Consider the following 14,235-nt stretch of genomic DNA (forward strand, 5'->3'; position numbering starts at 1 on the left):
GGAGATCTTCCACCTGGCCAGAAACTGGTTTTGCTGCTTGCAAAATGCTAATGAGTGTTTGCAGGCTGTTTGCCTTGGCTAAACTGTTTTTCCCTACAGTCTTAGCGATTCTCCATTTTGTTTGGTTCAGTGTCCATTTTAGGTGGCTACAGTGGCTACAAAGAGGTATGAAATATATGAGATTAATGTCTGTCCTGACCTCCAGGAAACTGACTGGTATACCATCCTGGTGTTATAGACCAGTGTTTTTCAAATTTTTTTTCCAGGGACCCATTTTTACCAACTGGTCATCCTTAGGGACCCAACCCAGCCGACCTTCACAACCCACGCCGGCCGACCTGCGAGACCCACCATTTTCTCTTATCTTGTTTGTTGCTGACAAAATGGAGGAAATGGTTTTAGGTCCCATTGACCCCGAACTTGAAAAAAAAAAGGCGACAACCATATTAAAAACAAATGTGGCTGCCCTGCGCATGCATGCCCGATCATAGTTTTGCGCATGCGCACTGATGATCGGGCACGCATGCGCAATGCGGCCGAATTTTTAAAATCTGTTCCTGGTCATTTTGAAGGCCTCTCGCAGCTGGATGTCGCGCGATCAGAGTGCTGCGACGGACGGCTCCGCGACCCTCCCGACACGCGCCCGCGGGTCGCACCCCCGAGTTTGACAATGCCTGTCAGAAACAAAATAACTCTTTGTTCATACAGCTCCTTCCTGAGCTTTTCACAGCTAATGAACAGCTTTGGCGTTTACTCACGATTGTAGGTGGCAGCCAATTTATTGGCAGCAAGATACCACTATAGCAGTGAGCAAAATGATCCAGGTCAGCTTCTTGGGAGATGATCGGGCAGAATAGATGTTGACCAGAATGTCCTGCTCTTGGAATAAGGCCTGAGTATATTTTATATCAATCTTTTTCAAGCCCTTTTTTCCCTGGTTCTACTTTTGTCAACTGGTCCACCTTTGCGAGGAACGTCACGGTCACTTACCTTTAATGGAAAGGGGAGCCTGCTTGGTCCTCATGATCTCACTTGAACCAGGTTCACAGGCGCAGAGGGCAAAGTGCATTCTAAGATGCAGACTTCAGCCAGTTCATTTGTGCCAACTTCGTGAAAACTGAAAATCCAACCTCGAACATGTAGGTCATCGTGAAGGCAATAGCAACAACATGCTTGCTTTAGTCAGAACTGGATACTCTTGGATGTTGCTATTCAAGAATACTGACAACATTTAACTTGTTTATGATTGCACATGCTCCCCGTGTTTGTGTGGGTTTCGCCTACCACAACCCAAAGATGTGCAGGGTAGGTGGATACCCCTTAATTGGAAAAAATGATTTGGGTACTCTAAATGAAAAAAAACCTTATCTCATTTGCCAGTACTTTCCTGCGTATAACACACATAGGCTTTACATCCTTATTTGCATTGGCACAATTGCCAAAAGCTTGCCTCAATAAATCATCTTTATACTGCTTTGTTCCCGAGTTAAGTTTCTTATTTGTAGGCTGTTAACAAGAGATCCCGGAGCTCTGTACAAAGCCAATACTATCACTGCTCTGTCCTGCCCTGCAGTCTCTAGGGCAGCTCTCTCCAGCAGATTCAGTTCTGAGATCCTGTCCAGTAGACACACTGCCTGTTTGTGTCTTTGGCCATCTCTTGTAAGAAAACCATCCATCTTCACAGTTCTCTTGCTTTGCCTTTGAGCAGCTAGAAAATGTAAGAAATTCCTCCGTGATGTGGCGCCAAAAGCAAGTACAGAGAGGGTGCCTGACCTGCTCACTACTGTCACTTCTTGCAGGAAGACTGCACCCGGCCTAATTTCTATCCATTTAAAAGGCGGCTGTGACGGCCATTCTCAATAGAAATGCCGGTAATGGCCATTAGTCACTTCTCCCGTGCTTGGGGACGCCCCAGCCGATCGCTCAGCGACCCTCCAGACACCCACAGGTCGCTAGCCACACTTTGAAAAACCCTATTTTATATCCACAAACACAAAGCCAAGATTAACATCAGGGACATAATTCAGTTTATTAATGTAAATCTGAAGGTTGGTGCAGTGGTTAGCACTGCTGCCTCACGGCACCAAGGACCCAGATTCGATCCTGGCCCCAGGTCACTGTCTGTAAGGAGTTTGCACATTCTCCCCGTGTCTGAGTGGGTCTCATCCCCACAACCCAAAGATGTGCAGGGTAGGTGGATTGGCCACACTAAATTGCCCCTCAATTTAAAAACAATTTATATAAATCTGGAATAAACAGCTAATCTCGCTAATAATGATCAGAAAACTACCTAATTGTTGCAAAAACCCCATCTGGTTCATTAATGTCCTTCGAGAGGAAATCTATTACCCTTGCCCAATCTGACCTACATGTGACTCCAGATCCACAGCAACGTGGTTGAGTATTAATATGCTCGATGAAAAGGCCAGGCAAGCCATTCAGTTGTAGACTGCAGGGATTCAAAAAGCTAGGCCACTTTCAAGGGTAATGAGGAACGGACAGTAATGATTCAATGCTGGACTCACATCCCAAAAACAACTTAAAAAGAGAAAGCATAACACTCTCTCATTACTGACTGGCTGCTGAAATTCTGGAATTCTGGAATGGACCTTGAACTCCCAACATTCCAACACGGGTTAGTGTGCTGCCCCTCTTATACAACCGTTAATGTTCTGTAATATAATTGTAAATGTCAGGCAATAATTACACAATTCCCTCATCTACAAGTACAGAGGTTATAGTGATACCAATGTTGGGAAGGTAACAAAGTAACCAGTTTTATTTAGTAGCTTCCACTGTAAATGTGAACATAGGAATTTATACCAATCTGCCTGTGAAACAAGGACACCAATACATTCTCATTCTACGACATTCATCTTGTTTCAGCTGAATCCTCCCATGTGTGATGCAATAGATGATTCAAGCACTAACAAATGTGTAAATGGTCAATCAGTCTTGGTTTTTATTCTCCACTGGAGATAGATTTGAAACAAATATAATTTTACACTTCCAGTAATAGCTTTGATTCTGTTTACAGTTTGTGTTGACAGTTCAACTCTCCAACAGTTGTGAGATTGGAGTAACTAAAAACGTCCTCACAGTTCAATCTTATTTTTCTTGCTGGTGTTTCTGTCCTCTGCCTTATTCCTTATCACAGAACATATAACAGCCATCTGTATCTGTAAAATATTTTCCCACTGCAGCTTAGCAATTGCTGGCAGACATAATCATTTACCCGAATCATTTCATCCATATCCAGACACACTAATTGATAATTTTGTCAAACTTGTCCCGCCTCCGGGTCACTGTCCGTGTGGAGTTTGCACATTCTCCCCGTGTCTGCACGGGTCTTACCCCCAAAAACCCAAAGATGTGCATGATAGGTGAAATGGCCATGCTAGATTGGCCCTTAATTGGAAACAAATTGGGTACTCTAAATTTACAAAAAAAAACTTTGTCTAACCTGGTTCGAAGAATGGATGGTGATTATTAAATTCATTATTTCAGTGTGTTAATTTTAAGAAGCCTTCCTTATCTTGGTCTGTCCTAACGAAAATAATTTGGACAATCGTGTGCTACCAGATTCCAAGCTTCATTAAAGGCCTCAACCACAGCTGGGGCAAGTGGCCCTTCCTCAGACGCAGCCAGGTTCTGTTGAAGGTGATCCATCGTTGACATTCCATTTACAACTCCGTCACCAAGGTCCCCCTGCAGAAAACAAGCAAGACATCAGCTGTTGTACTTATTGTAGGTGAATAATCCGATCTTGAGGAATAGTGGGTGAATGAGTAGGCTGGGGATTATCCGAAAGGAGATGGTGGAGAATGAGTAGGCTGAGGATTATCTAACAATGTAGAATGAGATGGCTAAGCTCCACCCTGTAAACGCTTCTCAAACTGCTCAGTGGAAATCGTTGCCGCACTGTGTTTCCACCGGGCCAAGTTATCATCTTGATGGGTTGTCATTTATGACATGAATCACAACATTTTGAAATCGGCCATACCCGGAGTTTGGAGTGATGATACATCCATCTTAGTGCTGCTGCTGTCAGGCTTGGCTTCTCGGAAGTATAAGTTGTATCGATTGCTTTCTTCACAAGATCTAAAGCTCTGAAATGATGCTCTGTCCAGTACCTGAATCATTACAAGAAAAAATGTTTACATTGAGAATAACAGAGAATGCGAAGCTTAGAAATCACTGGAAAGGGCAGCACTGTGGCGCAGTGGGTTAGCCCCGCTGCCTCACGGTGCCGAGGTCCCAGCTTCGATCTGAGTTGTGGGTCACTGTCCGTGTGGAGTTTGCACATTCCCCCCGTGTTTGCGTGGGTTTCGCCCCCACAACCCAAAGATGTGCAGGGTAGGTGGATTGGCAAAGCTAAATTGCCCCTTAATTGGAAAAAATGAATTGGTTACTCTAAATTAAAAAAAAGAAAGAAATCACAGGAAATCAGTCGGAAATTCAGATGCCAAACATCTCATTACTGCAATAGGGGAGGGTTTGAATGTAAAGCCCAAGCCATGGACAGAGGGTAAACTCACCTGTTTCTGTACGCCTCAGCCCAGATGTTTCCAAAGAAGCGGCCAGTGGGCTGTTTCTCATTTTTGTCTTCAAACTGATACTTTCCGGTCAGTAGCCCACCTGCACCAATGAGGCACACAGAATATAAACTGTTCCTCAGGACAAATTCAGTAAAATTTGTGCTTCTGTTCTGCCATTCATCCATTTCTGGGACTATACTATACCTGCAAGTGGGTTGTAGGCATAAAATCTCATTCCAAAATGCCGGAGACAGGGTAAGAGTTCTGTCTCCACTTGCCGTGTGGTGGCATTGTACATTCCCTACAAACAGAAGGAATTTATTCCAGAGAAAGTCGTCTATATGTGGAAAACACATCTAACTGGAAAAATGGGCATTTGCTACGACACGTGGCTCTTGGATATTTAGCTTTGTAATCAACAAATGGCAACCATATAGTACCTTTTACAACCACCAGGCATCTCAAAGTGACATACTTGTCAATCCCTATTGGCCTTGAGAAGATGGTGAGCCACTTCTTGAACCGCTGCACTCCATTTTGTGTCAGTACACCAACAGTGCTGATAGCACTATGGACATAATATAATGCTTCAAGGCACAATACCTGACACTGAGTCACACGGGGTGGTGTTAGGGGGCTGGAACCAAAACCTTGGACAAAGAGGTAGCTATGAAAAAACATCTTAAAGGAGGAAAGAGAGGTAAAGAGGATGCCCAGGAAACCGGGGAACTGTAAATATCTTTGGGGGGGGGGAAGAGAGAGAGAGAGAGAGAGAGAGAGAGAAAGGATGAGATTACAGAGATGTCGAGGGCGACGCCATATAAAATATTGTTAGCAAGAATGAGAATTTGAAAATTGAGGCAAAGCTGAACCAGAAGCCAATGTAGGTCAGTGGGCAGAGAGGTGATGGGTGAATGGAACCTGGTGTGAGTTAGGGAACAGGCAGCAGATTTTTGGATGGCAGGTTTGATGACAGGGGAACATACGCATTGTCAAAAAACAGAAGTAACCTCCTAATTAATCCACAGATACATATCAAGAAAAATATCAGATGAGCAGAATAATTAAAAGAGAATCTCCAGCAAGTTGGATGTTGCCAATCCTTAACATACCTGATAGACTGTGGGAAGGACCCAGTTTTTATATTTACAGATTGAATACACCTCTGCTACTTCCCATGATGCATAGTTTGAGAGACCAAACTCTTTAAATTTCCCCTATAAAGAAATCCACGTTAAAACATTCTGCTTTTTAACAGTTATTTCACAGTAGCAAAATCAGCAAACACCAACTGCATAATTAATGGAAACCCTGCCCTCACCACAAAATAAAGCCATGCAAAGCTGCAGCATCAGATCATCTCAGAAACTGCTCAAAGTGTTTTCTATGCTATATAATCACTCTAAAGAGCATGACTGTTTTATACCTTTTTTACAAGACATAAATCCTTTACTGGTGTTTGAAGGAATGTTGGCCATGACTCAAGCAGATCTCCCTGCTCCGCATCATGAATCGTGATGGGATCTTTAACATCGACTGAGTAAGAAAGTTAGGATGAGGAGCTAACCTCAAATTTTGTCTAAGGGTAGCACTCTCTCATACTGCACTGTTCAATATGCTATAGCAAATTAATCAGCTAGTGCTTTCATTAAGATGGCCGACATGACAAACCAAACAGCTCTCGTTCTCCAACCCAGTATTCCTGGCCTGCTCGGCATGCCCACAGCCTCAGCATTATATTCTAATATCCACATTATACTTGTTGGTGAAGTTCCTGACAGGCAGCCAACGTTTCTTCAACTGGTGTCTCATGGTCTGGAGCGTGGAGGTAGAGGATCTCAACACTCTCTCTTTGCAGACGTTCCAACGATGTATTCAACTGACATCGGACACTCTCCGCTTTCAATGTCTTCCCATCCCATGGGTTCACTTTGGTTGTGATCTTTACTTTAATATACAGAAATAAATCAGAATCAGTGCAAAATCAAGAAAGAACACGATGCAAGGGAAAATGAGAGCTGACGTCACTGGCGTCACATACAAAATTCTGAAGGGCGTTAGCAGGAGAGGCAGGTTAGCTCAATGCAAATTCGAGGAATAGTATTTATTATCTGTTGACTCAGCACTGTACAGCCTTCGGGACTCAATATCCAGCTCAACAACTTTACATCATAATCCCTGACTTCATCTTGTTCTGTTTTCCCCCTTTTTTGTTTTGCTGGGTTGCTCTTGTCCACTTCCTTTATTTCCCGTCATGTTACATACAGATGGCTGCTTTACAGCCACTCAAATGGACACAAACATTATATTTATATTTTTTTCATAAATTTAGAATACTGTAGCCATCTAAAATGGACACTGGGCTAACAAGATGGAGAATTGCTAAGACTGCAGGGAAAAAGCAGTTTAGCCAAGACAGCAGTCTGCAAAGACTGATTAGCATTTTGCAAGCAGCAAAACCAGTTTCTGGCCAGGTGGAAGATCTCAAACCAAAGGTGTTAATAGCAAAACGCTTTGCATATTAATGAGGCAATCCAGATCTGGGCACACACAATGGCAACATTTGGGTTTGAATAGATACTTTAAGTGGATGTCCAGACAGAGCGGCACCAGAAGTATCCACCATAGAAACCGCCCCCTCCATCGAGGAGAGACCCTCACATTGGGGGAATTCAAAAGATATCGATTAGAATTTGATCCAATCGATACCTGAAGGTAAAGCCCGCCCCAAAAGAGGCACGGACATTGGGGCCCTATAAAGATAAACCCCCACACATGGTCCTGTCTGTTGTTTCGTGCTCCGGCTTTGACTTCGACCAAGAACTTCGAATTGTATCCTGACTCCAGCCGTTGAGCACCAGCCGCCGAACCGTAAGTGACAATACGACGCTCGCTACGCGAACCAGCCCCACTAGACCCCCAGCGACCAGCACACTCTCTGAAGGTTGCAGACCAAGATCGGAACGAAGGCCTCGCTCCCTGACCTTGCCTGTTCCTGTTTAGTTAAGTATTCTGATCGCTTAGTTTAGTTATAGCTTAGTCCTTTAGCGTGTGCATGCGTATTTATTATATTTGTATAATAAATATTGATCGTTTGGAACTTACTAATCGGTGTATCGTTTTATTACTTTGAACCTGACCTTGGAATATTTGTGAGGTGTCTAGATACGGCACCTGGCGACTCCCGAGCTGAAAATACATACACAGAGCCTAGCAGTGTTAAGAACACGGCCTTTAAACGGAGGCGTGTTAATACACTCCAATAAACGCGAATTACACTCAAGTAAAACGTGCAACAATACCCAATTATTTTTCCAATTAAGGGGCAATTTAGCGTGGCCAATCCACCTAACTTGCAAATCTTTGGGCTGTGGGGGTGAAACCCACGCAGACACAAGAACGTGCAAACTCCACACCGCCAGTGACCCAGGGCCGGGATTCGGACCCGGGTCCTCAGCGCCGTGGGCAGCAATGCTAACCACTGTGCCACCGTGCTGCCCTAAACATTATATTTATGCTATACCATTAGCACTCTTTGAGTTGCATCATGAAAATTTTGTTACTTAATCTCTCCATCCTCAGAGACCTTCACTTTATTCTTTCTGCCTCTCCCCATGCCCTTACACTTTTAGCTTTCTTCAGTTCTAATGAAAGGTAATCTCGTTTTTTAAAATTTTTTTAGAGTACCCAATTCATTTTTTCCAATTAAGGGGCAATTTTAGCGTGGCCAATTCACCTAACCTGCAGATCTTTTGATAATGATAATCGCTTGTCACAAGTAGGCTTCAAATAAAGTTACTGTGAAAAGCCCCTAGTCGCCACATTCCGGCACCTGTTCGGGGAGGCTGGTACGGAAATTGAATCATGCTGCTGGCCTGCCTCAGTCTGCTTTCAAAGCCAGCGATTTAGCCCTGTGTGCTAAGCCAGCCCCTTTTCAGGCTGTGGGGAGACATGAGAGAATGTACAAACTTCACACGGACGGTGAACCCGGGGCCAGCATCAAAACCCGGTTCTCGGCTCGCCGTGAGGCAGCAGTGCTAACCACTGCGCCACCGTGCTGCCCTGAATGAAAGGTAATCTCAAACTGGAATGTCAACTGTTTCTTGCCCCACTGATGCTGCCTCACCTGAGTATTTCCAGCATTTGTTTGTATTTAGTTCTGATATGGTGTGTGTCCAGAACCAGCGGTAACAGTCTGAAGATATGAAGTAGACAATTTAGAACAGAAATGGAAAAAATTCTTCACCCAGAGAGTGGTGAGCCTGTGGAATTTGTTTCGTTGAGTCAAAAACATTGTGTGGTTTCAAAAAGCAGTTGGATATAGCACTTAGAGCGAAGGAGATCAAAGGATATGGGGGAAAGCGGAATTAAGCTTTTAAATTGCATTATTACAATGAATGGCTGAGCTTGCTTGAAGGGCCGAATGGCCTCCACCTGCTATTTTTTCTGTGTTTCAATGTTTCCACCGGCTGCAGCATCTGGAACTCAGGGATTGATCATTGAGCACTGAGATGTGGGTGCTCTTTCGTTGACAGATAGATAAATTTAGGGTCTGAGGAAATGATGGGATAATGGGGAATTGAGGTGGAAGATCACCCATGATCAGCAGGTAGTCAGAGCGGAATAATTTACTCCGGCACCCCAGGGCCCGGACTGACCTTTGTGCCCCAGTCCCATCGAGCCCATGATCTGCTCCGTGCGCCCCTCTGCGTACATGAACGCGCAGTCCAGCTCGTCGTGCCCACGTTCCATGAACGCGCACACCATTGCCGCGCATTGTTTGGCATCCACGCGTCGTCCAAACTCATTCGTTCCGAGAATGGTTCGGGGCCGCGACGATGCACAAGTGGACATGATGCGAGAAACGAGAGGCTGCCACACTGACAAGCCACAGCGAGGACATTGTCCAGGGCCATACCCAAACCCCGCCCACTACTGGGCACGTCCACAAGCCCCGCCCACTCCTGCACGTCACCAAACCCCGCCCACTCCATGCACGTGCCCGAAACCTCGCCCACCAGGGCACGTCTCCAAGTCCTGCCCACCATGCACGTCACCAAACCCCGCCCACCAGAGAGCATGTCACCAAACCCCGCCCACACCATGAAGCCTGCCCACTGCAGGGCGGGACCCCATCATGTCAGAGATGGCATTTGGACCGCAGGGGATCAAAGGCTATGGAGGAAGACGGGATTAGACTATTGACGTGTCGATCAGCCATGATCATAAATATGGCCGAATGGCCTCCTCCTGCTCCTATATTGTTTCTAACCGTGCCCACTCCAGAGCACGTCCACAAACTCCATCCACTCCAAGCGCCACCAAACCCCACTCCCCGGAACGTCTCTAAACTCCGTCCACTCCCAGGTACTTGTCAATTCTAAAACCAGTGATGCAAATGACATTGAATATCAACTGCTCATGGTTCTCAGAAATGGTAATTGCCAGTCCCATGTGAAGCAAAAAATTTTTTCACAGAATAATACTGCAGAAGAGGCCCTTTGGCCCATCGAGTCTGCACCTACACAAGAAAAACACCTGACCTGCCTATCTAATCCCACTTGCCAGCACCTAGAGAGTGGTAAGCCTGTGGAATTGGCCCATAGCCTTGAATGGTATAATAATCATTATTATTGTCACAAGTTGGCTGACATTAACAGTGCAATGAGGTTACTGTGAAAATCGCCTGTTAGCCACATTCTGGAGCCTATTCGGGTACACTGAGGGAGAATTCAGTATGTCCAATTCACCTAACAGCACGTCTTTTGGGATTTGTTGGAGTAAACGGCAACACCCAAACGAAACCCAACCAGATACGGATAGAACATGCAGACTCCGTACAGACAGTGACCCAAGCCGGGAATTGACAGTGGGACCCTGGTGCTGTGAAGCAACAGTGCTAACCTCTGTGCTGTGATGTGCCACGTGCTCATCAATATACCTTTTAAAGGATATGAGGCGACAGCAGCTCCCTATCCATGGCCCTCATAAACTTGTACATCTCGATTAGATCAATTGGACATTCTGAATTCTCCCTGTGTGTACCCAAACGGGCACCAGAGTGTGCCGACTGGGGGATTTTCACAGTAACTTCATTGCATTGTTGATGTAAGCTACTTGTGACACTAATAAAGATTATCATCATGTCGCCTCTGCTCCAGCTGAAACAACCCAAGCCCATCCAACATCTCTGTAACCCTCCAGTACAATCACATGCTTCTTATAATGTGGAGACCAGAATTGCAAACAGTACTCCAGTTGTGGCCTCACCAAAGTTCTATACAATTCCAACAAGACCTCTCTGCTTTTATAATCTATGCTTCGATTGATAAAGGCAAATGTCCCTTTTTCACCACCCAATTAACCTGCCATTCTGCCTACAGAGGTCCACAGACAAATATGCCAAGATCCCTATGTTTCTCAGAACTTCCCAGTTTCAAGCCATTCATTGAATATTTCCTTGTCCATTACTCATTCCAAAGCGTATCACCTCACACTTTTCAGGGTTAAATTCCATCTGCCACTTTCTGCCCATTTGACCATCGCATCAATATCTTCCTGCAACCCAAGACACTCAACCTCACTGTTAACCACCTGGCCAATCTTTGTGTCAACCCTGAACCTCCTGATCCTACCCCCACATTGTAATTTAGGGTACCCAGCACAGATCCCTGTGGTACATCACTGGACACTAGCTTCCAGTCACTAAAGCAGAGTCTGTCACCCTTTGTCTCCTGCACCTAAGCCAATTCTGAATCCACCTTATCAACTTACCCTGTATCCCACGTGCATGTTCCTTCGTTATAAGTCTCCCATTTCGGACCATGTCAAAGGCTTTGCAGAAATCCACATAGGCTACATCAACTACACTGACCTCATCTACACACCCGGTCACATGATCAAAAAATAAAGTCAAATTTGTTAGGCACGACCTCCCTCAGACAAAGCTCTGCTGACTATTCCTGGATCTTTTTGATAGTCATCAGTCCAAGCCTAGAATTGTGATTGGAGTTGAAGACTGCAATTATCAGCAGACAGATTAATTTCTGCAATAATATGATGAAGCAATTTGCATATATGTAATAGCGTTCATTTAGTTAAAACATCCCTGGGAACCATTCTCAAACAAATCTTCACACCAAACATAAAATGCTGAATAAATTCAGGTCTGGCAGCCTCTGGAGAGAGGAACATAATTAACATTTCAAATCTATGACTCTTCAGAGCTGAAGACGGGCAGAAACCTGATAGAAGGGGTTGGAGAAGGTGGAGGAGAATACAAGTTCAGGGAGCTTAGGTGAGACTGAGGAGAGCTTCAGGAAATATTAATAGGTGGTAGAACAAGCAGTTTTATGAAGCATTTTAAAGGACAAGGAGCTACAGGGGCTGAAAAGTTTAAAATCAGAGGTACACAAGAAGCCAGAGTTGGAGGAGAATAGAGATCCGAGTTGGGCTGGAGGAGGTAAGGAGGGAATTTGAAAGTGAGGATGAGATTTTAAAATCCAGGGGATTTAGGTATGCAACTGGATGGAAAGTCATTGAAATAGCTGAAGACCTGTACATCCCTAAAGAACAAATATTCCATGTATACAGTCAAGCAACATCGACAATATGGAGGTAAGATACAAGAAAAACTATCAAGCAACTGAGAGAAATATAGAAAGGAACAGAAGAAAATAAGAGCTTCAAAATTGGAACACAAAAGAAAACTTGTAAAGAGTGTAAAAGGGGGCAGCACGGGGCACAGTGGTTGGCACAGCTGTCTCACGGCACCGAGGTCCCAGGTTTGATCCCGGCTCTGGGTCACTGTCCGTTTGAAGTTTGTACACTCTCCCCGTGTTTGCGTGGGTTTCGCACCCATAACACAAAGATGTGCAGGCTAGGTGGATTGGCCACACTAAATTGCCCCTTAATGTAAAAAAATGGCACTCTAAATTATACTCTAAATTAAAATTTATACAAGAGTGTAAAAGGCTAATAGTAATAGTCTTGGCGAATATTGAGAGAGCAGCAATGCCCAATATACCATTAGAGACAGGCAAAGGGAAACAAAATAAATCACGGGAGGAAGTTATGGATTCGATACAAGTAACAGTGTTGGAATGGAGATAAAGAAATTTAAATTAAAGTAATCCCTAAGGCATGATGGTTTTAAGTCTATTGAAGTAAAAGGTGAGGAAATTGAATAATCTTTCAAAGTTCTTTAGCTATGGAAATAGCTGTTAGATTGAAAACATGGTTGTCACTAAATTATGTGAGAGAGAAGACAAGAGTTCAGTCCTGTCTGTTTAAAGTCAGTTGTGGGAAGGTATTAGAATCGGTCATTGGGACAGGTTGCCAAAAAATTTTGTTTTCTAATTGTCCATGGGATGTGGGCGTTTATTTAATCACTGATGGCATTTAAGAATCAACCTCATTGCTGTGGGTCTGGAGTCACATCTAGGATAGACGAGGATAACAGATTTCCTTCCCTAAAGGACATTAGTGAACCAGATGGGTTTTTACGACAGTCGACAATGGTTTCATGGTGACCTTTAGACTTTTAATTCCAGATTTTTACTGAATTCAAATTTCACCATCTGCTGTGGCGGGATTCAAACCTGGGCCCCAGAGCAGGACTCTGGGTCTCTGGATTACTAGCCCAGTGACAATACCACTACGCCACTGTCTGCCGCTAACTGGAGCTGAGCAGAAAGCAAATAAAGATTTGTTAAGCACATGTCACATGTGACTAATTTACTTGAATGCTTTGAGAGGCAGTTGCTTACAAAGGTAGGTAAAGGAATCAACAAACATTAATCAAATGAACTACCAGAAAGCATTTGCTGATGTTGACAGAAAATACATCAAAACTGCAAATGCACAATATTGGGGTGAAAATTGAATACTGTTGTCTTCTCCTATGGGTCTGTTCCATTTATGGCAATCAGTGGGTTTGTCCTTCTTTATTTTGATAATTATGTTCTAATGCTCAGAGTCGTCAGGTATTAAATTATACCACCACAAGGTTCAACTGGCTATCGATCGAAGAGCCAAACACCAGTTGATTAGTTCAAGGTCAAGACTACTTTATTTACACACAATTAGTCATGCAACATAAACACTACTAGTTAACTACACCTATCGACTAAGACGACCTGTACTTAACTTCAGGCACCCGGCTTAGGTGAGAGAAACAGTGGCCGCTGTTCGATTCTGGATCTATCGAGTTCGAAGGAGTAACTGCTGCTCAGCTAGGCTCATCTGTCTGGTAGCGAGCGTTGAACTTGGACCTGCTTCTGGTGTTGCTGCAATTGGAGATGGTTGTGACCGGGTACCGGTCCAAGAGAGGATGAACATATGGCAAACTCTTCTTCTTATACTTGTGGGTTTTCGCGCTCTTTTGGGCGGTCCTTCAGTTTGGACCCCACTAATTGGGTGGTCCCTGATCACTCCGTTCGATTCTAACCAATAAGTGGGCGGGGATCTGGATGGCTGGACGTGTCCCAAGAGTCCCCTGAACAGGGAGTGGTGCCAAAATGTCTGGGACTGTCCCGGTTGCTCAAGTACCAGTCCTTTGTTCTGGTGAAGATGGGCCATCAAATGCTAATCGGCCCATCAAAATGCTAATTGTTCGGAGTCTCTGAGCCTGCCTGAGTCTTGGCTTGACCATTTTACCCGCTAGGCTTTGCGAGTCACTCTGTCCTTAGTTGTAAGT

The 14,235-nt window shown here is 44.5% G+C and overlaps 1 protein-coding gene across 3 annotated transcripts; it reads right to left on the minus strand.

The window, feature by feature from the left end:
• Positions 1-2,752: 2,752 nt before the first annotated feature.
• On the minus strand, positions 2,753-9,487 carry LOC119979460 (aflatoxin B1 aldehyde reductase member 2-like). Of its 3 annotated transcripts, XM_038821713.1 has the most exons (8): positions 9,197-9,487; positions 8,665-8,733; positions 6,298-6,485; positions 5,651-5,755; positions 4,743-4,839; positions 4,539-4,638; positions 4,004-4,133; positions 2,753-3,708 (listed from the first exon to the last, which is right to left on the minus strand). In XM_038821713.1, exons 1-8 carry the CDS (start codon positions 9,390-9,392, stop codon positions 3,547-3,549), a joined length of 1,047 nt encoding a protein of 348 aa, XP_038677641.1. In that variant the 5' UTR covers positions 9,393-9,487; the 3' UTR covers positions 2,753-3,546. The 3 variants fall into 3 exon arrangements, with proteins under 3 accessions (XP_038677641.1, XP_038677642.1, XP_038677643.1); XM_038821714.1 differs by lacking the exon at positions 8,665-8,733 and having other exon boundaries at positions 9,197-9,486; XM_038821715.1 differs by lacking the exon at positions 8,665-8,733 and having other exon boundaries at positions 6,298-6,480; positions 9,197-9,366.
• Positions 9,488-14,235: the final 4,748 nt, after the last annotated feature.

The sequence above is a fragment of the Scyliorhinus canicula genome, chromosome 16 (assembly GCF_902713615.1).
Source record: "Scyliorhinus canicula chromosome 16, sScyCan1.1, whole genome shotgun sequence".
In the NCBI taxonomy this organism is placed as follows: Eukaryota; Metazoa; Chordata; class Chondrichthyes; order Carcharhiniformes; family Scyliorhinidae; genus Scyliorhinus; species Scyliorhinus canicula.

Coding starts and splice junctions, on each gene's coding strand:
- LOC119979460 (XM_038821713.1), bottom strand. CDS start 9,392: ATGTCCACTTGTGCATCGTCGCGGCCCCGAACCATTCTCGGAACGAAT. Junction 6,486..8,664: donor CAAATGCTGGAAATACTCAG/GTGAGGCAGCAT, acceptor TGTATATTAAAG/TAAAGATCACAACCAAAGTG. Junction 3,709..4,003: donor ATCATCACTCCAAACTCCGG/GTATGGCCGATT, acceptor TGTTTTCTGCAG/GGGGACCTTGGTGACGGAGT.